Genomic DNA, 27,897 nt, shown 5'->3' with positions numbered 1-27,897 from the left:
AACGACATCACACGCACCGGACTACAATCCACTGCGACGCGCTGACAACTCCATCGCGTGGATCTCCCGCAAGGCCGGCCTTTAATTTGAAATAAAAGGTCGAAATCGCGGGCAACTTCAATCGGACGGCTTAAACGCCATCATTCGTCAACAGAGGGAAATTTTGAAAAGGAAAAAAAAATAAGAGAGAAAATAATTTCTGCCGTCTAAATAAAGCCAAACCAGCAACAGTGCGTCATTGTCTCTCTCTCCTCGATTGGGCTCTCTCTCTCTCTCTCTCTCTTGCCCAACACTCCATGGTTACAATCCCTTTCTGTCAACAAAATTAGGTTTTGTATTTCGAATTGCTTTTTCAAAAATTCTGGATCCCGATCTGCCCCTGGACGCTCTGCATTTGCATTTGCATTTGTGCAGATCAGATTCTTAGGGCACTGCGATTTTTCCATATTTTGATTTGAGAAATGTCGGAGGAGGAGAAATTGCTCAAGGAGGCGAAGAAACTGCCGTGGGACGATCGGCTCTTCCACAAGAACTGGAAGGTGAGGAACGAGGCCAACATTGACTTGGCCGCTCTCTGCGACTCCATCGCCGATCCCAAAGACTCTCGCCTTCGTGAATTTGGTAAGAAATTACACCTGGGGATAGTGAGTTTTGTGTGTTTTTAATTTTGTTTAATTTAATTTTTTAATTTTTGGTTACTGGTTGTGACTAATCTTCCTCTGCATTTGCATTTTGGCGTGGTTATAATTTAGTTTTTGTGTGTGTTGTTGTTTTTGGTTAGGTCCGCTTTTTAGGAAGACTCTGGCGGATTCCAATTCGCCAGTGCAAGAGAAGGCGCTCGATGCCTTGATTGCATTTTTACGAGCTGCGGATGCTGATGCCGGAAGGTTAGTTTATCATAATTGTTTTTTGAACTTGTTTTGTTACAAGCCTTTGATCGAATTGCTAATTGTAAAGTTTGTGTGCTGCAGATATGCCAAGGAAGTTTGTGATGCCATTGTGGCCAAATGCCTCACTGGTAGGCCGAAGACGGTGGAAAAGGCTCAAGCTGCATTTATGCTTTGGATTGAATTGGAGGCCGTGGACGCTTTCTTGGTAAGTTATGTTTTTTGGTTTGTTTGTTTGTTTACATGGTAATTTGCTCCAGTGTAGACTAGAGTGCTTTTTTATTATTTTTAATTGCGATAGTTTTCAAGTGAACTCTCATATAATGGAGTATTAGTAGCAGTTGCGGTAAGTTGTGAAGTGTTGGTGGCTGTTTGCGTTTGATTAGTCCCAGTAGTTATTTCTTAGTTTTGGTCTTTGGTATGAAGGACTTGTCAAATATAGACATATGAGCTAAATGTAAAGATTTAAATTAGGCAGCAGAGGGCATTCTACATGTAATAGAATGAGGCCATTGCTATTACGCTTTACTCCTGGTTCGTATGTAGGCATGGACTTTTGGCGAGAGAAAGGAAGGGAGAGAGGGAGGGTGTGTTGTTGGGTTGGAGCCACGTTATGTAAATTAAGTCAGGGGTCGATATACCAGAGTTAGCTGTTTCTTTGGTGTTTACAACAATTGAAAACAAGTGGGAAAAGAGTGATGGAAGGCAACTACATGGAATGGAAGTAGGTTAGGATTGGTGCCGTTGGTTTATAACTATTTTGTTTATTTCTGTCTGCTGTGTTTGATGAAGAATGTTGTTGACCTTTTCAATGGTTTGTTTTATTGTAGGATGCTATGGAGAAGGCAATAAAAAACAAAGTTTCCAAAGCTGTTGTGCCTGCAATTGATGTCATGTTTCAAGCCTTAAGGTTTTCCACAGAGATTTCTTTTCTGAAAACTAGTTATGTATTCTTCTACTTGTTTTTCTAACTGGTTTATAATATTTCTCACTGTAATAGTGAATTTGGCGCAAAAGTTGTTCCTCCGAAAAGGGTTTTGAAGATGCTCCCCGAACTATTTGACCATCAAGATCAAAATGTTCGTGCATGTTCCAAAGGGCTTACTCTTGAGCTTTGCCGTTGGATAGGAAAAGACCCTGTTAAATCAATATTGTTTGAGAAGATGAGGGATACAATGGTATGATAAATATTTGTATATGTTGCAAGTAACTTTCTGTTCATTTTTTCTTGGCAAAACGAATAACTCTATTGCCCCCTTTTTTCATTGAAGAAAAAAGAGTTGGAGGCTGAGCTTATAAATGTTACAGGGATAGCCAGGCCATCTCGCAAAATCAGGTGAAAAGTCTGCTGTTAAATGTGTTTTTAACTGTAGGCAGGACACATGTATATGGCTATAACTTATACTGGATTATCTTAATTATATTTATTAGATCGGAGCAAGACAAGGAGCCAGAAAAGGAAGCTGTTTCTGAAGTAGTTGGTCCTAGTCCTTCGGAGGAATCTGCAGCAGATGGTATCTGAGTGACTCTTGGGACTTCTAGATGCTTTTCCGTTTCGTAAATGATATTTGAGTAGATTATGTAGATCTTGTTGCAGTGAGAGAAAGTAATTTTATCTGTTAGGCTTTAGACATTGCAGTGCCACTGTTTTATCATTTATGCTTACATATTTTTTTATCAATCTTTTCTGAATGTATCTTAAAAACACATTTAACAGCAGTGCCAGTATTCATCTCTTATGCTTACATATTTTATCAATCTTATCTGAATTTTATATGTGATTGTCAGCTCCTCAGGAAATAGATGAATATGAGCTTGTTGATCCTGTTGATATATTGACTCCTTTGGAGAAGTCTGGATTTTGGGATGGAGTGGTCAGTGTTATCTCTATCTTAAAATGCAGTTTTTTTGTTTCATAACTTGTTTCCATAGTGGATGTGGATTTGATATTACATTCATCAGAAAAGGTGATCTTTACACAGTATATCCTTTTAAGTTATGCATGCTTTGTTCTCGCTGCTTATTGCTGTCCATATTTTCACTGTGTTCTAGAAAGCTACAAAGTGGTCAGAACGAAAGGAGGCTGTTGCAGAGTTAACCAAGCTTGCTTCAACTAAAAGAATTGCCCCTGGCGATTTTACAGAAATCTGTCGGACATTAAAGAAGGTATTTTTATGTATTTTAGTTGAAACAAGTATTTTTGTGCTCACTTCAACATTGTTCTCTGTCCAATTCATTTCTCTCAATGAACTACATTTCTCCTGCAGCTTATAACAGATGTGAACATAGCTGTTGCAGTTGAAGCTATTCAAGCTATTGGTAATCTTGCTAAGGGTCTAAGAACTCATTTTTCTGGGAGTTCACGATTTCTATTGCCAGGTTTACTTGTAAGTTTATTGCTATACCCTTTTGAAGGTTCATTGTTATTTTAATGTTGAACTGTGTTCTAAAACAATCCAACTATGTATGAGGTAGCCCAGAGCAAGTTACTTCTGCTGCCCTGGCTATTGTCTATTTGATTATTTTTCAGTTTTAAGTTAAGGCTTTGCATTTGAAGTAGTTGTTTATATTTTTCTCTCTTGATTTGCCATGCCTGCTTTAATGTTTCGAAGTGGAAAGTTTTATTCTGCATGTAGGCATGCTCTATTACCCTTCCTTCTGATGGTTTTGGGCAAACAATCTTTCGTCTTGATTAATTTATTTTACTGAGGCTATGTTTGGACGAAGGATTTGCAAGTACAAAGGGGTTTTGGATAAATTTGTTAGAAATGAACTAATAAACATTAGATAGAGGGATTTAGACTGCACTGCATGAGGGTTTAGCTATGTTGGGATGAGGGATTCACAAGTACCCAGGGGTTTTGGATAAATACATTACAAAAGACTTAATCAAGGGATTTACAAATGACTTCTTTCAAGTGCTCTTTTGGAAATCCCTTTTAATGCATTGTATCTACAAACACTGCAAATCCCTTGGTACTTGCAAATCTCTCCTCCAAACACAACCTGAGGATTTAGCTTTTTTTTTTTTTTTTTTGAGAAGAATGAGGATTTAGCTTATGAAGTTTATTTTTACACTACATCATCTATAATGATTTGAAGAGATTTATGATTCAATTCTTATCTTTCCTTTTTGTTTTGCATAGGAAAAATTGAAAGAAAAAAAACCAACTATGACTGAGGCACTCTCACAAGCTCTTCAAACAATGCATACTGCTGGCTGCTTAAATCTCATTGACATTGTTGAAGGCAGGTTTTATGTTTTAGTCAGTAATTTATGCATCATTTTCACTTTGTGAATTTTGTTTGTATGCACTGACGTCATCTATCATTTCTTGGTATTGATTATTGTCTTATTTTACTGTTTATGTGAGGGCAAGATGTAATTCTCTGGTTAGGCAGTTTTTGACGTTAATGTTTGATGAATGCTTTTTATTGTAGATATTAAGACAGCAGTAAAAAATAAAGTACCACTTGTGCGTTCATTGACTTTGAACTGGGTGACATTTTGTATTGAAACAAGCAACAAGGCTGTTGTTTTAAAGTTACACAAGGATTACGTTCCTATATTAATGGAGGTCAGTGTATACTTGCCTTGATGTCTACTGTTTTTTTTCTTGTTTTTCGTTCAAATATTTTTGTAATGTTTTATAATATGATATTATGTGCTCTATGCTTCCATATATGTACAAAAAAAGGGTAAGAAAAAACTCTCTATTTATTGCATGAGGGTTGAAAGTTCACGTCTTTTTGAATTGTTTGGCCAGCTTTAATAGCCAATCCAGAACAGTCCTCAAACCAATCCTATGGGTTACATTATTAAATATAAGAATGAGTATAGTTGCAAACCTATTAGAACAGCAATTTCGTTTTGCAGGGTTTAAACTATATTTTGCTATTTTTACTTTCAATTTTGTAATTGCATGCAATGGCTGAAACAAAACAATCTGGACCTTGTAGTGCCTCAACGATGGAACCCCAGACGTGAGGGATGCATCCTTTTCAGCTTTGGCGGCAATAGCTAAGGTAGTATGTTCAATGCAGTAAACTGGTTTAAGGTTTGTGTCTTAGGCTTGGATAGTAAATACTGACATATTAATTTCATGTCTCCCATGTCCATTTTCTTTAGATGGTTGGTATGAGGCCCTTGGAAAGGTCACTTGAGAAACTTGATGATGTCAGAAGAAAGAAGCTCTCTGAAATGATTATGGGTTCTGAAGGTGGTGCATCCACTACTGTGAGCTCAGGTTCATTTTCCTTTTTGGCGCTTCTAATGACTGCTTCTCTTTGAGTATTCAAAGTTTATTTCTCACTTTGCTCTACACCTCATGATATGCCAACTGCAGCCCAAAGCTCTGGTGTGACTGCACCCTCTTTGGAGGTAGGTTCCTTCTTGTCTTGCAGTTTAGGGTTTACATTACACACTGCAGATTGGTTGTTAGAATCCCTTCTATTGTCCTACTGTCTTTTTGCTCTTATAAATAAATATTATCCTGTTACATATTTTGCATTGTTAGATTACCATTCTGGATACCAGACTATCTTTGATCGTAAAGGTTTTTATGTTGACTAAATTGTATGCAGACTACAGAGAGTTCATTTGTTCGAAGGTCAGCTGCAAGCATGCTTAGTGGGAAGAGGCCTGTTCAGGCAGCTGTGAGTTCATTTTAGCTCTAAATTTTTAATCTGTGGTTACCTTTTTTGAAATTATTTTGGATTTATTATCATCATCATGTTTCATGGTTGACACATTGATATTGTCATTAGCCTGCAAAACAAAAAGGGGGATCTGTTAAATCGGGTGGCAGTAAGAAAGGAGATGCAACTGTTCAGCCAAAAGCTTCTAAGTTAATTGAAATACCTGAAGATGTTGAGGTACTTAATTTTTGGCTAATATGCTCTTTGGTTATTTTCCTAGTAACATTATTAAAGATGTTTTCTTTACTGCACCTTTGGTTGTGAAATGTTACAGCCAGGTGATATGAGTCTTGAAGAGATTGAAAGCAGATTAGGTTCTCTTATACAAGAAGATACTGTCTCTCAATTAAAGAGTAGTGCATGGAAAGAACGGCTTGAAGGTTGGTGATGATGCTTATTCATCAATGTTAATGATTATGACATTAAAAGCTTATACCTCATGTTTCTTCTCAAAAAGCTTATGCCTCATGTTTCTGAAAAATTTCATCTATAGATATGGTTATATTTGCACAAATATTTATTTTAAGCCATCGTTGATTGTTTAAGATCTGCTCATGCGTGCATTGTGAATATTTGCATGTCAAAATGTATAGTATGTATTCCTAGTATTAGATTAAGTAATATTTTGACCTTCTAACAATTTCTTCTGCTGGTATGAATTGACATCACGATCAAGGTACCAAAGCTATGTGGTTTTCCCATTTTAGCTTTTTGTAGTATTGTTGTGCTGATGAGTTGTATTGCTAGTAGGAAAACTACCATGACCGGTACCAATGGCTCAAATATTTATTGTTTAGATTTTTCTTCATTGATGCTAGGCGATTTCCTTTTGAGCAGCATAAATTGATACGATACTTTATAATTTATATTCAGACATCTCATGAATTTTTTTTTTCCCATTGTGTTGTATGTATATTTAGTAGTTTCTTCAATGGTAAACTACTTTTTTTTGTCTGCTCTGTTGTTGATTAATGTGTTTTCCTTTTGTCTTTGGTGGTCAATTGACACGGTTGATATTCCCATGTTTTCCATGCAATATTCTGGTTGAATGTATTATATTCGATTTTGTTGCAGCCATATCCTCATTTAAACAGCAAGTCGAAGGTTTACAGGACATTGACCATTCAATTGAGATGTTAGTTCGTTTACTTTGTGCTGTCCCTGGTTGGAGTGAAAAAAATGTTCAGGTATAGCTTTGAATATTTTGTTAGGCAGGTTTAATAAGATCTTGCTTGCTTTTCTCTCTTATTAGGGTTTCGGTGTATAATTTATTAAGACGCGTATTTTGAGTAATGCAGGTTCAGCAACAGGTTATTGAAGTTATTACCTATATGGCGTCCACTGCAAAGAAGTTTCCTAAGAAATGTGTAGTACTTTGTCTTCTGGGTGAGTTTTTATTTTAATTTAGATCAGACATCAGGATTGGAGCTTGGTTTGCTTTTTGTCTCTCTTCAGGTTGTTGCTGTGGATGAACATATATGGTTGTCAAATCTGGCTTCTAATGGTGTTATGCACTTTGACAGGTATTAGTGAACGGGTTGCAGATATCAAGACCCGGACTCATGCCATGAAGTGCCTCACTGCTTTTTCTGAAGCCGTAGGTCCAGGATTAATTTTTGAAAGAGTAAGTTTAGATGTGATTCTTCTACTAGCCATCATTTTTCTGGATGCCTTCTGTTTTTCCTGAAAGCAAGGATGCTTAATCTTATGCCCATGAGCATGCACTATATATTGCTCGTTCTCCAATGATTGATTGGTATTTCTGCTTATTGTAGCTTTACAAAATTATGAAAGAGCACAAGAACCCTAAGGTTCTCAGTGAGGGAGTATTGTGGATGGTTTCAGCAGTAGAAGACTTTGGTGTCGCACATGTGAAACTCAAGGTTTTTGGATTCTGTTCCGATTTAGCTGATTTTGTTTTCTTTCATCTGTTCCAGTCATCAATTAGTTCTTAGTAATTTGCATAAAGAGGATAATATGTTTTACAGGATTTGATTGATTTTTGTAAAGAAACTGGACTGCAGTCCAGTGCTGCTGCCACTAGGAACTCTACTATTAAGCTTTTGGGTGCTATACATAAATTTGTTGGTCCAGGTGACTAGTCTTTTTAGTTTGGATGCTCCATACCTCATCTTCATTTCGGCACTTCTAAGATTATCTCTATGTTTCAGATATTAAAGGGTTTCTTACTGATGTTAAACCTGCACTACTCAGTGCACTGGACGCAGAGTATGAAAAGAATCCATTTGAGGTATTCCTTATGATAGTCGAAGTTTGCATACATCAGTCTTTCTTGTTTATTGGCAACTCATGTCTTATATTATTTTCCAGGGTGCTTCTGTGGTTCTGAAGAGAAGTGTTAGGGCAACAGAATCTACTTCATCTGTCTCTGTTGGTGGGTTAGATGGCCTTCCACGTGAAGATATTAGTGGAAAGGTCACCCCTACGCTGCTGAAGAGTTTGGAGAGTCCTGACTGGAAGGTCTTGTTTTCGAATTATGTTATGTCTGTATGCTGTTTTTAATGGTTGTTTTAAGAAAGTTTTCATTTGTTAGAAGCTATATTGAGTGTGTTATTTTTCCATCTTCTAGGTTCGCTTGGAGTCGATAGAAGCTGTCAATAAAATTTTAGAAGAAGCTAATAAGCGCATCCAGCCAACTGGAATGGGTACAAACAATATATTTATTGTTACCTACAGAATAGCCGCCATTCAATTTATTGATTACTTGTTTATTGTTTGACTGCCAGCGGAGTTGTTTGGTGCCTTAAGGGGGCGCTTATATGATAGCAACAAGAACTTGGTCGCTGCAACCTTAACGGTTGTTGGTAATGTTGCATCTGCAATGGGCGCACAAGTTGAAAAGTTCAGCAAGGTTTGTTTATATCCAAATTGACAACTACTTATATGAAGTATCCGTTTTGTTGTTTTTAATACAGTTGAACTTTTGCATGAATTGCAGGGCATTCTGTCGGATGTTTTGAAATGTCTAGGAGACAATAAGAAGCATATGAGAGAATGCACTTTAACTGCTTTAGACTCATGGCTCTCCGCAGTTCATCTTGATAAAATGGTGACTGTCTTTTATCTCCATTCGTGATTTGAAATTTGAGTCTCATGTCAAGTAGTGTAACAGTATGTTGTTGTAGGTTCCTTATATTACAGCAGCTATATCAGACACCAAGCTTGGTGCAGAAGGGCGGAAAGATCTTTTCGAGTGGTTGACTAGACAGCTTTCTGGGTTAAGTGATTTCTCTGATGCTGCTCATCTTCTGAAACCAGCTTCCTCTGCTTTGACGGTAAATTGTAATTGATTATCATAGAAATTCTTGTCTTATTTATTTTAACCCTGTCCATCCATCAAAGCACACATTGGAAAAATCTTACAATGATGTAAAAAGTTTAAGTAACAGACACTCTGTGACACGGACACACAAATGTGTATGTATATATGCTAGTACATATATATACGCTTAAGTGTATTCATATATTACTCACTTCTGAAATGACTTGGATGTCTGGAATCTTTTATAGGATAAATCCTCAGATGTTCGTAAAGCAGCAGAGACATGCGTTTCGGAAATTTTGAGAGTTAGTGGGCATGAAACGGTAAGCGTGCTAGACAACTATGGTTAACTTTTATTTTATTCCTTTTCACATTTTGATTGATTGATATCTTCTCATTTATTTGTTTATATTACTGGTTTAGGTTGAGAAGATTTTGAGAGATATTCATGGGCCAACTTTAGCTCTTGTTGAACGGTTGAGGCCTCATGGATCTTTTCAAGGTGTGTTTGTCAAATTCTTAGCTCTGGTGTTTTTGCTTGTAATGCATTAAACTAATTAACTATTTTGAATGGTTTCCTCTTAGAATCTTTTGAGTCGGCCAAAGCAATACCGATGGCCCCAACTTCCAAAAGCATTTCAAAGGCTGGAAAGTCTGCTTCCAATGGAGTTTTGAAGCATGGAGCCAAAGCTACTTCAGTACGTCCCTCTGGTGTAGTTGATAACATTTTTTTTTTAGATGTTATGATCATATTAATTGATTGTCCTTTGAATTGCGAAGAGGACCATTCCCACGAAGGGATCAAATTCAATGCTGTCTGTCCAAGATATAGCTGTCCAGTCACAGGCCTTGATAAATGTTAAAGATTCAATTAAGGTACATATGACAATAGCATGGAATTTGAACTTGTGTGCTAATCTTGAGTCTACTGATGCATGGGTATTTGAACTGCAGGAGGATAGAGAGCGACTGGTAGCTAAAAAGTTTAAGTTTGAAGAGCCACGAATAGAACAGATTCAAGATCTTGAGGTTTGTACTTGTATAGATTTCACAGAACAATTCCTTGTGTTTTCCATTGTCATTGCAGTTATGAAAAGTATTTTACTTGTGCATTACATGCAGAATGATATGACGAAGTACTTTAGAGAGGATGTGCATAGGCGGCTTCTTTCTACAGATTTTAAGAAGCAAGTTGATGGGCTTGAGATACTACAGAAGGTATATTTCTGCTATTCCTAATATCTCTATTTGTATCGAATATGCCTGCTTAGTTTGACCAATGTTCTTGTGTGTGCATTCCAGGCGCTTCCGACCATTAAAAAGGAAATTATTGAAGCATTGGATATACTGCTGAGGTGGTTTGTTTTACAATTTTGTAAATCGAACACAACGTGCCTGTTAAAGGTGCGGTCTCTTTGTTTTCGTTCACTCTTATTTCCTTGCTTTTTAAGTGTTACTGTTTCCTGGGTGTTTTGTTCTAACCACGTATATTCTGATTTACAGGTGCTGGAATTTCTGCCAGACCTTTTTGATACATTTAGGGATGAGGCGTACATTTTGACTGAATCAGAAGCGGCCATATTTTTTCCATGCTTGATAGAGAAGGTTTCTATTTTTATTGCCACGCCTTGGAAGATCTGAATATTTTTGTAGTAAAAGGCTTGAATGGAGTTTCGCTAATGGAAATGCTGAATCTTGTGCTGCAGCTTGGGCATAACATTGAGAAAGTACGAGAAAAAATGCGGGAGCTGACCAAACAAATTGTGCAGGCATATACTGCTGCAAAAAGCTTCCCTTATATTTTGGAGGGATTACGTTCTAAGAACAACCGTACTCGAATTGAGTGTGCTGATCTTGTTGGATATTTGATTGATCACCACGTAGCTGAGGTAAGCCTGCGCAGACTTGTATGTTTTAGATACAATCGTGTATGCAGTACATTATACTTAATTGTGTTACAGACTTACAGGATACTTGCGTCTACTTCTTTCTGACAGATTAGTGGACAACTAAAGTCTTTGCAAATTGTTGCGAGCTTGACAGCAGAAAGAGATGGTGAAATTAGGAAAGCTGCTTTAAATACGCTAGCTACTGGTTATAAGATTCTTGGTATGTCATGATGCCGCATAATGAGCTAAAGTTGTTTGCTGTAATTCGAAACTAATGTTTAATATGTGCCCAAGTTTATTTACCAACGTGATGTGTTCTCTCATCAAGCGAACTTTTTATCCTTTCCTTAGGTGAGGACATATGGAGATACGTCGGAAAGTTAACAGATGCTCAGAAAAGCATGCTAGATGATCGATTTAAGTGGAAGGTCAGTATATCTTTATGTCTCATTAAGTTCATGTATTGTGTAATTTATTTCGTTTTCCGTTAACTAGAATAATTCTTTTCAGGTTCGAGAAATGGAGAAAAGGAAGGAAGGAAAGCCTGGCGAAGCTAGGGCTTCTCTGAGGCGTTCTGTCAGGGAAATTGGGTATGTGCTTTTGCTATGACTTTTGCACACTAAGAGAAGATAAAGTAGTTACATAGTTCCTTAAGGAGGATGTATAAATCACTTATCTGTTCGGTTAAATTTAAAAATATGGACACAGCAGATTAGGAAGCCTTCGTTTTGGATAGGAAACTTTGACTAAATTGCATGAACTGCTACTGCCATAAATTATATCGTTAGGTTTTAGGGTTACAAGTAATGGAATGGTTCAGGGTCTGGTCTGGTCAAAGGGACACATTTGAACTCACTTTTTATCTCATTGGACTTGAAGACTTTGGATGGTTGAGATTGCATCATCTGAACAGTACATCTATTTTATTCTTTCAAGAAAGTTTAATATCTCCCGAAATTTTAAGCACCTCTTTCTCTCTCTCTCTCTCTCTCTCTTATCCAAATTCCAAAGGAAGTGAAGATTGGCAGATTCATGTGAGATGAGAACCTCAACCTGAGATTTGATGTCACATGTTCTAAATTTTCAGTTTGCTCTTTTAAATCTGATGGCAAATATTACCAAAAAGCAAAAAATCATTTTAATACTTAACTTTCAATTTTCAAGGGTAAAGTACCCAAAAAAAAAGAAAGAAGAAACTAAAGCACTCTTTACCAGACACGAAAAATCAGTATTCAAATCAACATTTCTTAAGATTGCAGATCTGAAGCTGAATTTGGATATCAGATTTTTTTAATGAAAATTCACTATAAATAATGTTTTTCCAACTTTCCTGAAGTGTTAATGGTTTCTTGTACTCTCTGAAATCGTACCCTAAAATAAACTTAAGGTATAAAACTGAGATGAAATGGTTTCAGTTTTGTATTTCCAAGAGACATCAATATTTCATTGAAATTAAATTAGTAAATGAACGTGCAAGTCAGATGCAGTCTTAACCATTTAAAAGTGTTTAAAATGTGTGAAAAATTTGTCCCATGACCTGACCCCTAGAAGTTGTGTAAACTTAAATCTTTCTATATTTGTCATTAGGCCTGATGTAGCAGAGCAAAGTGGGGAGGTTGCTCGATCTGTTTCTGGTCCAATGCTTTCTAGGTATACACAAAATTTTCAATTTTTTTATATACCTTTATTTTGTACAAATACATCTAGTTTTCCAGTGTAATTATTTCTAATTTTGGTGGGATATGTTGATATTTTTCTTCTAGGAGAAACTATGGCCATCCTGAGCCTCACTTGGAGAGGCAACTGATGCCACCCCATGTACTCACTGGTGCCAATGGCCCAACAGACTGGAATGAAGCTTTGGATATCATTTCTTTTGGTTCTCCTGAACAGGTATGCAACTTATCTCGTTTGTTTTCTTTTGGATGTGATAACAATCTCTTTCTTATAATCAAAAGGATGTAGACTCTGGTCAAGGTTGTTTTATCTTAATTTAGTTGCTTCTTTATTCTTCTTTATTTATTTTTTTATTTTTTTTTGGCGCTGCAGTCAGTTGAAGGAATGAAAGTAGTGTGTCATGAGTTGGCACAGGCGACTAATGATCCAGAAGGCAGTGCTATGGATGAACTAGTGCGTGATGCAGATAGACTGGTTTCTTGCTTGGCAAATAAGGCAAGTAGAGTAACAGTTCATTGTAGATGCTTCTCCATCAGGACTTGTCATCTTTTAATCAAACCCTAGTGTTTACTAAAATTTCTCCTTCTTTTTATTCTTCAAAAAGGTAGCAAAGACTTTTGACTTCAGTTTGACAGGAGCTTCATCTAGGTCTTGTAAATATGTCCTGAACACTCTTATGCAGGTAAACATACCATCAAATTCTTGCCTTAGGTTTCATTCATGCTCATGTGATCTAAATGTACTATGTAAAAGATTATTACCTTTTACGAACTTTTTTCCTAACATTCTGATATTTTGGACTTCTTTGCAGACATTTCAAAATAAAGGACTTGCTTATGCTGTCAAGGAAAGTACTCTTGACAGTCTAATCACTGAGCTCCTTCTGTGGCTTTTGGATGAAAGGGTTCCCCATATGGACGATGGCAGCCAACTCCTGAAAGCCTTGAATGTTTTGATGCTAAAGATTCTGGTTAAGATCTACTTGTTATTGCATTGGTTTCCCCATATTAAATGTTGGTGTTACATCAGTTATAACTATGATTTTTATTCTTGCAGGATAATGCAGATCGGACTTCGTCCTTTGTTGTTCTCATCAACCTCTTACATCCTTTAGATCCCTCAAGATGGCCATCACCTGCATCCAATGAATCATTTACTTCCAGAAATCAGAAGTTCTCCGATCTGGTTGTCAAATGTTTAATAAAACTTACAAAGGTATTGCCAAATTCATGGCCTTCTTTTCAGCTTCTTTTTTCATGAGCTGTGTTAGCTGTGACAAAAATATCCCACTTGCACATCAGCACAATGTAGACATCAAGTATTTATTTTGTTTGTTGCCATTTCATAATCTTTGTGTTCGATAATCTTTGGGTTTCTCTTAAATCAGCAATTCTCTTCCACAGGTTCTTCAAAGCACAATATATGATGTCGAATTGGACCGTATCCTTCAAAGCATCCATTTATACCTACAAGACTTAGGGATGGAAGAGATTAGGAGAAGGTATTCTTAAAGAGATTCCTGAAATCCCCCGCCTCATCCCGTCCTGGTCATTTTCATGCACTGATATTCTCTCCTGACTTGTGAAAAATAAAATCATTGTAGAGCTGGTGCTGATGACAAACCACTGCGTATGGTGAAGACCATTCTGCATGAGCTTGTGAAGCTTCGTGGAGCTGCAATTAAAGGTCACCTTTCCATGGTTCCTATAGACGTAAAACCGCAGCCCATCATTCTTGCCTACATTGATCTTAATCTTGAGGTGATAATTGAATTCTTCAGTCCCGCTTTTATTTATAAAGGGACAATGATTTATCCTTAATTGCCTTTTTTTTGTTACGGCCTGGCAGACTTTAGCTGCGGCAAGGATGCTGACATCAACTGGGTCTGGGGGCCAAACTCATTGGGGTGATTCAGCAGCCAACAATCCTTCATCTGCCACACATTCTGCTGATGCACAGTTAAAGGTATTATTGCAACCTTGTTTATCTTTATCAATCTTATCGGTAAATTCTTTTGCGATTCCTCACAATTTCAGTGTTCTGTTTACGAGTCTGTAAAATGGTCATGTTTTTTTATGCTCATTCTTTGGTTCTGTTTCACTTTCAGCAAGAACTTGCTGCCATATTCAAGAAGATTGGCGACAAGCAAACTTGCAGCATTGGTCTATATGAACTATATCGCATAACCCAACTGTACCCAAGAGTAAGTAATGTGTGAAAATAGTCTTTAGGAATTATTGATGTGATTTAGGATTTCGCCTCCTGCATGGCAAGCCATTGATTTCTCAGCATGAATCTTCTGTTTCTGAAGTTCGTAAAACTTATTTCAGGTTGATATATTCTCTCAACTCCAAAATGCTAGCGAGGCTTTCCGGACATATATTAGAGATGGTTTGGCGCAGGTCAGTATCATCATTACCACCGGCAAAATGTTCTTGCTGGCACACATTTAATGATTCCTGAGAAAGTAAATTAGGTTTCATTGCCACAGAAATAAATTACCATGTTCTTTGTCACAGATGGAGAAGAATGCCGCAGCTGGAAGGACGCCTTCAAGTTTGCCAATGCCAACTCCTCCCCCAGCTACTCTAAATGCTTCTTCACCTGAATTTGCACCCCTGTCCCCTGTACACACGAACTCCTTGGTTGATTCGAAATCATTAAATGTGAAATCCGAACCAACTAGCTTTAATCTACCGCCATCATATACTGAAGAATACAGGCTGAATAATGCCAGAGGTCTCACCGAAAACTCATTGGTAGACCAAAGGAATGAGAGATATATTGGAGGTAATTGTATTAATGTTTTTACCTTTTTTCTTTTCCTGCACCTTTGATTCTTTTTGTTCTGTTATTGACCATAATGACCTTACACTAGAACTCATCTTGGAAACTACAGTGACCAACGGAACCTTAGATGCAATTAGAGAGAGAATGAAGAGCATGCAGTTGGCCGCAGCTGCTGGGAACCCGGATCAAGAAACCAGGCCATTAATGTATGCGAATGACAACATAAACCAGAGCCTCTCTGGTCAGATTCCTCGTGCATCAGAGAACCCACTCCAGAGTGCGGTTCACCCCATGGATGAGAGGGCATTATCCGGACTTCAAGCCCGTATGGAGAGACTAAAAAGTGGGACAATCGAACCCCTTTAAATGGAAGAGTTAACGCATATAGGAAGCCGATTACTTGTCATGCTCTGTTTTCTAGTAAATGGGCTGGGAGGTGGTGCTGTGCAAGTTCAGTTGCGGCTTCAGTACCGGCATCCCATTGCAACGTACGATGTTGTGGCGGAGTTTTGGGAAGGTATGTGTGTCTAGCAATTTGGCATTTGTATATTGTAGAACAAAGCTTTTGACCGGGGAAATCGTCGTCGCCGCTTTCTTAGATCCTGAAATTTTTGGCCGAGGTTTTGTTTTATAGGGGTTGTAGCACCGTCTGCTGTTGGGCTTAATTTTTTCACTACAATTGTTTGGCAATTTGGCGTTGTATATTAATGCGTCAGAAGCATTAAGTCCTCGACAGCTACGACACCTTCCTTTTTATTTAATACTACAAAGTGCATAAAACTTTGCTTATTCCATTTCGATTTTGATGTTTGTTTCAAGTACAACGTATTTTTTTTTTATAGTATCTTTTCAAGTTTTTTTAGGTCTTCCTTTACATCATTTGCCCTGAGTCATCTATAGGTCTTTGGTTTATGTATGTAAAATATCTTAATAAAAAATAATAACTGGAAACAAAATCGATTTCTAGGTGTCGAAAATCTTTGTGCTGTTCTACATTAATATTATAAATATGTAGTGCGGTGATAATGACTTGAAAATAGGCTTATCAAGATTTTGCAAAAATTTGCAAAACCGATTGAATATGTGGATTATAGTTGACCCCCATTTTTTGTTAAAAATGAAAATTTTTATTTTAACGATATAGTTTTTGTGAGCAATAAGGAAAATTTTTTAAGGCATTTCAAAGCGAATTTATGATTTATTGAAGAACAAATGTTTAATTAGTAGAATATTTAAGTTGAAAACTACTAAAATAAGTGAAAAATATAGTAGTGAAAACAAGAAGATTGAGCGATAATATATTTATGAATTTGCAAAACTGACTAACAACCGTGAGTGTAAACCCACACTTTTTGTCAAAAATACAAATTTTTTATTTTCGCGAAATATTTCATGTGAACATTAAGGAAAACTTTATAAAGCATTTGGAAGCGGATTTACAATTTATTTACCAACAAATGTATGTTTAGTAGAATATTTAAGTCAAAACTAAAAAAAAAAGTGAAAAATATATCAATGAGGCCCAGAACATTGTCAAATGGGGGTTCCACATTAAGAATATCAACGGAAAGTCTTACCTTAATTTTTCAAAACTTCACAATGAGGCGAAGATGAAAATAAATGGATTGAACTTTTGACACACCCCGATCCTAGAATCAAGGCGTGCTGACCGTCACGTGATTGTGACGTAACCAAAAGTGCGACGCGGAAGCAAAAGATAAGAGAAATACGAATAAACAAAAACCAAATACTAGTAATAATATCCAACTAGCATGCGAGAGTAAGTTTAAGTGTAAAACACACAAATTCAGAGTATAAATACTAGGTGCAGTCAAGTAGGACCATAACTAAGTTACAACACCCGCAGGTGAGTCCTGCATTTATGTAGTCTGTCAGTACGCCGTGGGGATCCTCGTGGGCCACCAACGCTGCTATCTAGAACCTGGAGGGGCGCAAAACAAAATTGAGTGGGTCAGTAAAACCAAAGTTTTCCAAAACATTTCATTTAAAACGTTTCTACCCCTCACTGTAAAACCTGTATACTTTCCCAGAAAATAACATAATAGCATAATATTTGTTCAAATCTCTCAAAACATCAATCTTTATCAAAATCCAGCAAGTATGCCATGCTATAAATGTCAATGACAGAATATGGATGCATCAATATAACAGGTGACATAATGAATCAACCGGAGACCCTGCAGTTGGTCCTGTACGGTTAATTCTATAGCTCAATATCCAACCCAGCCGGAGTCACCACGGTGACCTGTACGGCGCTACTCTGCACATAAGTCGGAACTACCTGAAGTAGTCTGTACGACAAGAAAGGTGTAAGAATACGCTCTAGTGCTTCTCTCATCAATCATCTGCACGAATAATCTAAGGTCACCTACCAGTCGGAACCACCTCTAGTGATCTGTACGACTAGTATGTCGGAACCCTCTCATGGTCTGTACGACATGCACCTACTTGGATCCAAGGTGAGCGTGCGGTGCGGTGAATACTATAAGCACTAACACCAGGGTGCAAGTTATCAGCTCTCAACATAATTCACATTATCAACAATTCACATGATTAACATAAACTCACCTGATACTCACCTGTGCGTCCACATCACCAATTCACATATATATGCATCAAGTACTAATTCATATAATTCATAATATGCATGCATGGCATTTGAAAAACATACTTTCATTTAAATTCAATTTCTGGGAAAATCAATAGTATATAGGTAAATACAGAAAATAACTGGCCACTCACTGATAAGTCGAAGGGTCGTAACCCCCGTGACGTCCCTGGATGCGCTCGTCCTCGGGATAGGTATCACCTATATGCGAAACAACTAAAATAACGTTATTTAAATCACAAAACCGACAATTCGCAATAACTTCTCATACGGTGCTCAATTTGGGTATATGAATATACCATAGTGACCTACTTGACGTCACGAACGTCGAGGTATTTTTAGAAAAAAAATTTAAGGCCGCACGCGCCCCCACGCGCCGGGATGGGCACGGGTCCACGCGCATCACCCCTAACCTCTAGTCGCCGGACTGGTTCGCCGGTCGCCGGAAAACTGGAGATTTTTTAATCTCCTTGTTCTCCGTCATTTCTCAACCATTTTTCATGTATTTTATATCAAAATGAAGCCCTAAGCATGTAGATTCACGTTACACTACTTTAAGGCTCTAAAAACTACGAAATCTCACCGGAGAAATTCCAAGAAAACCGGCAAACTTCGAACTCAACGATCCCGAAGTCCAAAACCTTCAAACTAAGTACTCCGAGCTTCCTTAAGACCTCACTAAGCTCACTATAAGCTTAGAATTCCCTGAAAATCAACACATCATGAATGCATGAACAATACTCAAATCGGACCTCGGGTTTTCAACGTGATTTCTAAGGTTTCCCGTTCTAAAACTAGTACCAAACGACTCAGGAGGTTGAAAGGATGAAGAATCTTACCTTTTTGGCGTCGATCCGTGAAGGTTCGAGGGTTTGGTGCTTTGTCCGTACGTTTTCGAGAGGGAGAGAGTGAGACTGAAACGGAAAGGAGAGAGAGAGAGAGCACGGGGGAATGAGAGAGAGGTGTCCCGTGTGTGTGTGGTCCATTCCAAAACAAGTCCAACTTCATTCCCTAACCACAAAAATTTACAACCCAAATTTTTAATCCAACTTAAATAATTTTCCAAAGCTTATGAAATATGTATTTAGACCAATAATGTGTCACACACACATACCTTAGTAACCGCTAAGGGTAATCCCGTCATTTCACGTCCTCGATAAATAAAATCCCGGGACGGGCTGTGACAACTTTGATTTACGTACAAATTAGACAAAACCAGTACCGTGAGTTTTAATCCACGTTTTTTTTGTAAAAAAATGCAAGTTTTTAATTTTCTGGAAATATTTTCCGCGAGTATTAAGGAAAAATTTACAATGTTTTCGGAAACAGATTTACAATTTATTAAGCAACAACTGTATATTTAGTCAAGTATTTAAGCCGAGAAGTAAAAAAAATAGAGATGTTAAAATGCGTATTAGTGTGTATTTTTTTATTTTTTTTAAAATTAGAAATGTTAAAATCACCTGTAGATGAGCCTTAAACAATAAATGACAAAATTTTGTTTCGTTAAATAATCTTTCACCCTCTTTTAGCTAACAAAGAAGGTTCTATTAATATGTAATTTAGACTTAGATAAAAGAAAAAAAAAATTCAAATATCCTTAAATTTAGATTTTAAATCGTTGATCACATGTGTTTAAATACGAATTCTAATTGATTTTGCACGAAAAAATATATTTTGAAGAACATGAACATGATAGTTTTTGTAGTGGTAAGAGAAATAAAAAGAAAAATTAACAAAAATGTCCAAAACGATTTAAATTGTTGGGGTGCCAGACTAGTGCCTATCGTCTTTTAGAACCTATCCCTTGAAGGTATGTATTACACCGGAAAGCAATTTACATGCCACATGATTGTGTCTGCCACCAAATCTTCCAGGCATCCCCAACCCCTCCAGCACTCTTTCCATGCTGCCCGATTGTGTCAGCCACCAAATAACCAATATGTCCCCAGATTACGAGCTGGCCAAACATCACAGCTCCCTAGCAGCTGCAGAGTCGGAAGATCTGAATCCCTGACCTCTCTAGCACTCTTACACATACAAAAGCTATTAGGAGTAACGCATTTCCTAAAAAACAATCTATCATTCGTCAACACCATTTGTACAGAAGTCAACAAAAAAAGCAACATTCATATCGATCAACTTTACGAAGATCCCATTGTATTCCGGAAGCTCGCAGCATTGATCCCAAATGTATCTCATCCATCTCTCGTTGTATATAAGCGAACTATCTGTTCCTCGAGCCAAGAAACGACTGGAAAAGCTTCTATCCGGGTCTCAAATGTACAACAGGATCCTCTAGAATTCAAGAAAGACGCTTTCCACTGTCTTAAGCAACTCCTTTTCCTCCCCGCTTGCAATTCCAGGATCGATATAGCACAACTGAAACAAAGCCGTTACATCAACTCCAGTCCCAGAGCGTAATCGAAACCAGAGGCAAATGTAAGATTTAAATGGTCATTACCTGGTACTGTGGCTTTTTCAGCGTATGAACCCCTCTTTTTACAAACTTCTGCCATCCTACCTTTTCTCCAAGCGATCTTTCCAGATCTTCCGTTCTCTGCAATTATGTGTCACAAGATTGAAAATTAAATTGTATTCACTAGTGAATTGCAAAATAAAGGATGAGCTTAAGATGCACCACGGATTCATAGAAACAGGCGGGAAATTACATGGCCAGGGTCTAATATTAAGAGATTGTGCTGAAGCATCCCATTATGTTGACGCTTGACTTGAATCCCAACAATCGTTCTCGAATGTCCATCATGTTGGAAGTACAAGGGTCTGCTCGAAAAATCTCTCTACAAATTAGAACAAATTATAAAACATAGTGCTTGAATGCATTTTGCTCTTTTGGGTCTCCAACCAAGAAGTTTTCCTCACTCGGGAAATTAAGGGAACACTACCCCAACCTACATGCTCCACTTAGAAAGCTTCAACATACAAGCTTCAACAAAAGAAAATTCAAAGAACTTAGCGAAGAAGGCTTTGGTGTATTTAACACAATACGTTGAAATGAAGGAAAGCTTATTTATTGATATCCCCGATAAGCTACAAATATGTACATATACATGAGTCAAAATAAACACACAAGAGGGAGCCTTCACAAAGGTTGCTTAGGAGAAGTCTCAGCAGTCGGTAGAGCCCCAGAAAGAGAAGGCACCGGAGGGTGATCATTTGGAGCCTCAGTACTGGACAGAACCCTAGGAGGAGGAGGCATCAGAGGTTGATCATTTGGAGCTTCATTACGCGGTACAGCCCCAGAAGACGAAGGCAATAAATGCCTTTGGAACAAACCCACAAATCTCTGATGATCAAGTAAAACCTGACCATCAGTTTCCTTCATCTGGTCAAGCTTCCTCTTCATGTTTGTAGCATAGTCATGTGCGAGCCGGTGCAACTGTTTATTCTCATGCTTGAGCCCTCTAATCTCCTGTTTGAGACTCATCACTTCAGCCGCCAATGATTCAACTTGGCGGGTTCGAGCAAATAGGCGTTGGGCCATATTAGACACAGAACCTGCACACTGAACACTGAGAGCCAGCGAATCCTTAACAGCTAACTCATCAGACCGTTTGGAAAGTAGTCTGTTATCTTTGGGAGTGAGAAGGTTCCTGGCCACCACCGCAGCGGTCATATCATTCTTCATCACGGAATCCCCAACGGTAAGAGGACCAGTTTGGGAGACGAAGGATGGGCGCCATATGTTGTCTGGAGAAGGCGGGGCTGCCTCTTCAACAAGGTTCAAGTCAAAACGACGGTCGGAGGGGCCAGACATTTTCAAAGGTGTTGAAGAGAGAAGAGGTCGGACAAATCAAGATATTAGAAGTGCAAGAATGAAGCTTCTACTGGTGGAGATTCAAGTGTGCTTTGGAACTTAATGCCAGCCTCTATAAAAATCTGCACTCGACGGAGCTTCAGAAATCAAAGAGGCGCCTGCTCAGAAATCGAAGAGGCGTTTGCTTTCTCAAAAGTTGGGCTGCTTAGAGATCACGAGGGTTGATCTCAGAAATCGAAGAGCCGTTTGCTTTCTCAAAAGTTGGGTTGCTCAAAGACCACGAAGGCCGATCTCAGAAATCGAAGAGGCGCTCGCTTTCTCAAAAGCTGGGCTCCCTAGAGACCACGAGGGCCGATCTCAGAAATCGAAGAGGCACCTACTTTTCCAGCCTTGTCAGCACCTGTCACACGCACACTCAGCTTTGCGGAAATTATGGGCATTCTGTCAAAGACTTCTGGGGAAGTAGAAAACACATGAATCTTACTGTTCAATCACCCACTTCCCACACGCAACAATAGCTCATGGGTACCACAGATAACTTTGCCAAAGTTCTCTGCCAAAGTTGAGCACGTGAAGCTTGCAGCTCCCACTACATCGCTCTGACCAAGAAGGGTAAAAGAATAGCAAAGAAACAGCACTAACAAAGTTTAGACCCATAAATTTTGAAGGTCTAGCTACCATATTATTACCCACAAGGGTAAAGGAACAGTACCACTGCTGGATAATTGGAAAGTCCATGTATGTCAACCTCTGTGCTTCGTGGCAAGGTAGACTAGCAAACATGCCCAACCTTTACTCACATTCGAGAAAACACTCCCAATAAGATTGCTTGCTCCAAAATCGAAGAGGCACCGTCCTCCGAATCTAAAGAGCCAGACTCCTAACATGACTACTTTCTTAAAAATCGAAGAGCGGGTAAAGGAACAGTACCATTGCTGGATAATTGGAAAGTCCCTGTGTGTCAACCTCTGTGCTTCGTGGCAAGGTAGACTAGCAAACATGCCCAACCTTTACTCACATTCGAGAAAACACTCCCAACAAGATTGCTTGCTCCAAAATCGAAGAGGCACCACCCTCCGAATCTCAAGAGCCACTCTCCCAACATGATTACTTTCTCAAAAATCGAAGAGACACTGCTCCCCGAATCTCGAGAGCCAGACCCCCAGCATGATTGCTTTCTCAAAAATCGGTGAGGCACCGTTCTCCGAATCAATCGAAGAGGCGCTCGCTTTCTCAAAAGCTGGGCTGCTCAGAGACCACGAGGGCCGATCTCAGAAATCGAAGAGGCACCTACTTTTCTAGCCTTGTCAGCACCTGTCACACGCACACTCAGCTTTGCAGAAATTATGGGCATTTTGTCGAAGACTTCTGGTGAAGTAGAAAGCACATGAATCTTACTGTTCAATCACCCACTTCCCACACGCAACAATAACTCATGGGTACCACAGATCACTTTGCCAAAGTTCTCTGCCAAAGTTGAGCACGTGAAGCTTGCAGCTCCCACTACATCGCTCTGACCAAGAAAGGTAAAAGAATAGCAAAGAAACAGCACTAACAAAGTTTAGACACATAAATTTTGAAGGTCTAGCTACCATATTATTACCCACAAGGGTAAAGGAACAGTACCACTGCTGGATAATTGGAAAGTCCCTGTGTGTCAACCTCTGTGCTTCGTGGCAAGGTAGACTAGCAAACATGCCCAACCTTTACTCACATTCGAGAAAACAGTCCCAACAAGATTGCTTGCTCCAAAATCGAAGAGGCACCGTCTTCCGAATCTCGAGAGCCAGACTCCCAACATGACTACTTTCTCAAAATCGAAGAGAGGGTAAAGGAACAGTACCATTGCTGGATAATTGGAAAGTCCCTGTGTGTCAACCTTTGTGCTTCGTGGCAAGGTAGACTAGCAAACATGTCCAACCTTTACTCACATTCGAGACAACACTCCCAACAAGATTGCTTGCTCCAAAATCGAAGAGGCACCGCCTTCCGAATCTCGAGAGCCAGACTCCCAACATGATTACTTCCTCAAAAATCGAAGAGACACTGCTCTCCGAATCTCGAGAGTCAGACCCCCAGCATGATTGCTTTCTCAAAAATCGAAGAGGCATCGTTCTCCGAATCTCGAGAGCCAGATACCACAGACCACTTTTTCAAAGTGCTCTGACAGAGTTAAAACATGTGAAACTGGCAGCTCCCACTACCGTGCTATGACCAAGCAGGGTAAAGGAATAGCATTACTACTTGTTGTTAGGGAGACTCCTATATATGTCGACCTCCATCCCCAACGGACAGGCAGACCTGCAAAAATGCTCAACCCTTCATCATATCTGAGAGGGCACTCCCAACAAAGCCTTTCGAAATATTCAGCTTTCTTTCCCCCCGATAATACCTCTGCAAACAAGCTATACTAGAGCAAGAATATCTCATATCATCAGGGTTAAAAGCAAGAGTATCTCATATCATGCTTTTTCCCTGTTTTTTCTTTTGGCCTTGTTTTTACCTGCAAGACAAGGAGAAAGAGAGCAATCAGTCAGTACTTGGAATCAAGCTTCCAGCCAGGAATTGACTGCCTGGAACCCCTTACCTGATTACTTACCTGGCATTGCTCTCGAGTACTCATCTTCATCATCTTATGTTTCCAGGGAAGATTCCGCATCTGCTTGAGGAACAGATAGGGCAAGTGCGAAGGATACAAGGAAGCATGTGGAGACAAGCGTAACAGCACACGTGCCGATACATCCATTACTCTGTCAAAAGCAAAAGTATCCCATATCAGCAGGGTGGAACGTACTCTAGATTTGATGGACTTGTTTTGACCCTCAAATTCTTCAGTCGGCCTTATACTCTGGAGGAAACCAGAAAACCCTCCAGCTCAGTTCAAGAATAAGCCTGTGGAAAGTTACTTCTTCAAAAGCAAAAGTATCTCATATCATCTCTTCTCATTTTTCTTCTCTTTATCCTTCATGCTGCTGCAAGATGGGGAGAAGGTGAACAATCAGTCGGAGCTCTGATTGCTTACCTTGTCTGTCACCTCTTTCAGCAGACCCCCTAGCTCGGCGACTTGGGGGACTCCTACTACATGGTTTGTATCGCGCTTGACCAAGCCTGAAACTACAAGTAAGCTTCAAGTGAAATTGATACATTACCTTGTGCATCTCCACCAGTTAAAGATACCACCCCTGGATGGAGGAAGAGTACTTCCAGAGAAGATGCCACATCTACCTATGAGACAGATAAGGCAAGTCAAGACGACACCACACTCCGATACTTAGAAGTTTCGTGATTACGAGATCATTATCCCACAATATTTCCTAATGTCATTTGTACTAAATCATTCACTCGTACTCACTAAAGGAGAGCTTGAACCTATGTACTTGTGTAAACCCTTCACAATTAATGAGAACTCTTCTATTCCGTGGGCGTAGCCAATCTGGGTGAACCACGTACATCTTGTGTTTGCTTTCCTATCTCTATCCATTTATATACTTATCCACACTAATGACCGGAGCAATCTAGCGAAGATCACAAAAAGCGACCGTTTTCGTTACCTAGGATCTATCTTGCAAGAGAACGGAGAATTAGATGGAGATCTCAACCATAGAATACGAGCTGGATGGAAAGAGTGCATCCGGCGTGTTGTGTGACCGTCGTAGGCCACTGAAGCTCAAGGGAAAATTTTATAGGACGGCAATAAGGCCAGCGATGTTGTATGGCAGAGAATGTTGGGTGGTGAAGCATCAACACGTACACAAAATGGGTGTAGCGGAGATGAGGATGCTTCGTGGGATGTGTGGGCACACGAGAAAGGATAAGATTGGGAATGAGGATATCCGAGGTAAAGTAGGAGTAGCCGAAATTGTAGGAAAGATGAGAGAAAATCGGCTCTGGTGATTTGGACATGTGCAAAGAAGGCCGACTGACGCTCCGGTTCGAAGATGTGACTACGGGACAGAGGTTCAGGGCCGAAGGGGTAGAGGAAGACTTAGGAAAACTTTGGAAGAGACTCTAAGAAAAGACTTAGAGTACTTGGATCTAACGGAGGGCATGACACAAAACCGAGCGCAATGGCGTTCTAGGATTCATATAGCCGACCCCACTTAGTGGGAAAAGGCTTTGTTGTTGTTGTTGTTGTTGGTACTACAGCTACTGATCCAAACAGGAAAAAAAAAAAAAAACTTACGTTTTGTCACTGACAATGACCTGATGATTTCCAGATTTGGTAAAATTATTATCAGAAAAGTAGTTCCAGATCCAATCAATGAGAACCTGACGACCGTTGTTTTTCCTTGTAAACTTATTTCTCGAAATCTCATCACTTGTGCCACCCATAGAGTCACCAAGCTGGATATTAGAACCTCCCGAATTTTCAAGTCCACTGGAACTTGCTTGAGTAGTATCGTGATTCCTTACCAACAAATACCTATCCATCGGGCCACGAACCTGGATTGCTTTCCTCTTTCCGCCATCCTGTATTCTCTTTACCTCTTTCCCAAGACTTGAACCAGGAAGAGAAGGATAAAATGTTTCAAGTTCCTTGGGGCCAAAATCCACTACCCTTGCTCGAAGTCCAAAAGAACGGAAAAGGGCAGCACATTCAGTAGCTCCAATCCATTTTCTTGATCCATAAATGTTGTTAGCAAAATGATTAGAACCAAGTGTATCAAAACCCTTTTCCCAAGCAATCTCAAGCCACCTTTGAAGTGAAGGGATATCAGGAACAAAACCTGAACCACCAAACAAAACCTCCCGAGCTTCTTGCCTTTGCACAAGCAAGTGGGAGCTAAGCATTTGGATGTTACGCCACCCGCAACCCCACCCCTTGTCCTCTGATTGAATGCTCTGAAAATGATCAATATAAACGGACACAATAGTGGTTGTATTTCCATGTTCTAACTCCAAACAGCCTCTGAGCAATGCCATTAAGCCACCTTCAATCTTGTGGAAAGTAGTCCTAGTCTGTAAAGCAATCAAGCAAGAAACCTTTTCCTCCATACTAATGTCTCCATCAATTGTTAAATTCTGCGGCGCGTATCAGTACGAACCCAATAAATCAGTAGACTGAGCTTCGGATTACAGATTAAGCAACAAATAACAAGAATAAAATACATAAAAAATAATATTTTTTCAAAGAAAAACGAATAAAAATCTGTTCTTTTTTCTTATATGCTTTCGATGAGCATGGAATAAGGACTCGTTTAGGACAGCTTCTTTAGGAATCACTTATGCTCAAAGTGTTTCTGCTATGCTATTAAGTGCTTCTACGAGTCTATGGTTTTAATTTTCCGTCATAAGCGCTTTTGATTGTCAGAAAACGCTTTAGAACTTCAAAAGCAATTCCAAAAAATGTAAAAGGCAGAAAGTAGAAGAGTAGCTACCATGGCTGATGGAGATGCAGTAGGAGCGAGAGAAAGCTGTTGGGCAAACTCCAAATCCCTCGCCAGTTGCTTATCGAGCTCATCATCCTCAACCTCCTCAAAGTGACCGTTGGCGTGCCTGCAATTCGAATTCATACCATTACAATTTCAACCACATAAAAAATTCACAAAAAAAGGGATTAAATTTATTTGCAGCATACTGTAATACCTTTCAAGTTCGGCGGACAGAACTGTCAAATCACAGAACGGGCAACTCGAATAATCCATTGCTCGGATACGAGAGTATCGACCAAATACACAATTTTTACGGCGGCGGAGCTGCTGAAGAACGCCGAGGGCCTCCGCCGGTTCGCGCGCTTGCTTTGCACTTGCTCGAACAGCGCGGTTGCTCTTTCCTTTTCAACCACGCACGTGGCGCAAGCCTAAAGAGTCAATTATACCCTTACTATTTTGTACTTTACGAGGGTGATACGGACATTTCATATTTTACCTTATTCTCATATTGGCCTCAGGGTCATTGTATATTTTGTAAAAAATATTTGCCAATTGGGGTCCAACAACTTGAGTATTTCTTTTTGGCCCATCTTCTTTGTCAATTTATGAAGTTATGAATAGCTCAGTTGACTAAGGAGTATTCAACCCACCCTTGTACCTGAGGTTTCGTTTTGAGTTCGATTCTCCCTCGATATTGCTTGTATAAAGAAAAACATTCGGATATATAATGTTGATTCTGATGCTTTATGGCATGGAATGTGAGACGGTTAAAAAGCAACACGTGCAAAAAATGAGTTTAACAAAAAAGAGGAAGGGAACAACACCAGACACAACGGAAGAGGCATAAGACTGAGGTAAAAGAGAGCTTACGAAGATGTGAATGCTTAGCTAGGG

The 27,897-nt window shown here is 39.1% G+C and overlaps 2 protein-coding genes across 6 annotated transcripts; one reads left to right on the top strand and one right to left on the bottom strand.

Annotated features, from left to right (window-relative positions):
• Window positions 1-238: 238 nt before the first annotated feature.
• On the top strand, window positions 239-16,018 carry LOC126628831 (protein MOR1-like). Of its 4 annotated transcripts, none has more exons than XM_050298671.1 (54): window positions 239-621; window positions 782-887; window positions 972-1,095; window positions 1,718-1,797; window positions 1,888-2,065; window positions 2,159-2,223; window positions 2,319-2,401; window positions 2,676-2,761; window positions 2,940-3,053; window positions 3,155-3,274; window positions 4,034-4,136; window positions 4,329-4,465; window positions 4,848-4,913; window positions 5,017-5,134; window positions 5,234-5,268; window positions 5,472-5,543; window positions 5,655-5,762; window positions 5,860-5,965; window positions 6,660-6,772; window positions 6,884-6,971; window positions 7,109-7,209; window positions 7,361-7,468; window positions 7,574-7,679; window positions 7,757-7,836; window positions 7,917-8,066; window positions 8,176-8,251; window positions 8,333-8,457; window positions 8,545-8,655; window positions 8,732-8,881; window positions 9,117-9,191; window positions 9,292-9,370; window positions 9,454-9,566; window positions 9,649-9,744; window positions 9,823-9,897; window positions 9,991-10,086; window positions 10,171-10,272; window positions 10,372-10,473; window positions 10,575-10,757; window positions 10,866-10,977; window positions 11,109-11,185; window positions 11,268-11,347; window positions 12,345-12,407; window positions 12,521-12,650; window positions 12,807-12,929; window positions 13,039-13,116; window positions 13,246-13,404; window positions 13,491-13,649; window positions 13,838-13,935; window positions 14,038-14,194; window positions 14,283-14,399; window positions 14,542-14,637; window positions 14,765-14,836; window positions 14,954-15,224; window positions 15,313-16,018. In XM_050298671.1, exons 1-54 carry the CDS (start codon window positions 462-464, stop codon window positions 15,588-15,590), a joined length of 6,060 nt encoding a protein of 2,019 aa, XP_050154628.1. In that variant the 5' UTR covers window positions 239-461; the 3' UTR covers window positions 15,591-16,018. The 4 variants fall into 4 exon arrangements, with proteins under 4 accessions (XP_050154628.1, XP_050154630.1, XP_050154631.1 ...); XM_050298673.1 differs by having other exon boundaries at window positions 12,807-12,933; window positions 13,043-13,116; XM_050298674.1 differs by having other exon boundaries at window positions 240-621; window positions 15,334-16,018.
• A 3,424-nt stretch (window positions 16,019-19,442) lies between these two features.
• LOC126628833 (uncharacterized) lies at window positions 19,443-27,820 on the bottom strand. Of its 2 annotated transcripts, none has more exons than XM_050298679.1 (6): window positions 27,218-27,820; window positions 27,010-27,127; window positions 25,815-26,653; window positions 20,526-20,637; window positions 20,318-20,413; window positions 19,443-20,235 (listed from the first exon to the last, which is right to left on the bottom strand). In XM_050298679.1, exons 1-6 carry the CDS (start codon window positions 27,274-27,276, stop codon window positions 20,152-20,154), a joined length of 1,308 nt encoding a protein of 435 aa, XP_050154636.1. In that variant the 5' UTR covers window positions 27,277-27,820; the 3' UTR covers window positions 19,443-20,151. The 2 variants fall into 2 exon arrangements, 1 of the variants encoding a protein (XP_050154636.1); XR_007625610.1 differs by having other exon boundaries at window positions 20,185-20,235; window positions 20,526-20,654.
• Window positions 27,821-27,897: the final 77 nt, after the last annotated feature.

This window comes from Malus sylvestris, chromosome 7, assembly GCF_916048215.2.
Source record: "Malus sylvestris chromosome 7, drMalSylv7.2, whole genome shotgun sequence".
Classification (NCBI taxonomy): Eukaryota; Viridiplantae; Streptophyta; class Magnoliopsida; order Rosales; family Rosaceae; genus Malus; species Malus sylvestris.
The sequence above is the reverse complement of the archived record's forward strand: the minus strand, read 5'-3'. Positions and strand labels throughout refer to the sequence as shown.

Coding starts and splice junctions, on each gene's coding strand:
- LOC126628831 (XM_050298671.1), top strand. CDS start 462: ATGTCGGAGGAGGAGAAATTGCTCAAGGAGGCGAAGAAACTGCCGTGG. Junction 3,054..3,154: donor TCTGTCGGACATTAAAGAAG/GTATTTTTATGT, acceptor TTTCTCCTGCAG/CTTATAACAGATGTGAACAT. Junction 8,067..8,175: donor TGGAGAGTCCTGACTGGAAG/GTCTTGTTTTCG, acceptor TCCATCTTCTAG/GTTCGCTTGGAGTCGATAGA.
- LOC126628833 (XM_050298679.1), bottom strand. CDS start 27,276: ATGGATTATTCGAGTTGCCCGTTCTGTGATTTGACAGTTCTGTCCGCC. Junction 20,414..20,525: donor TAATATTAGACCCTGGCCAT/GTAATTTCCCGC, acceptor ACATAATTGCAG/AGAACGGAAGATCTGGAAAG. Junction 20,236..20,317: donor TGAAAAAGCCACAGTACCAG/GTAATGACCATT, acceptor GCTTTGTTTCAG/TTGTGCTATATCGATCCTGG.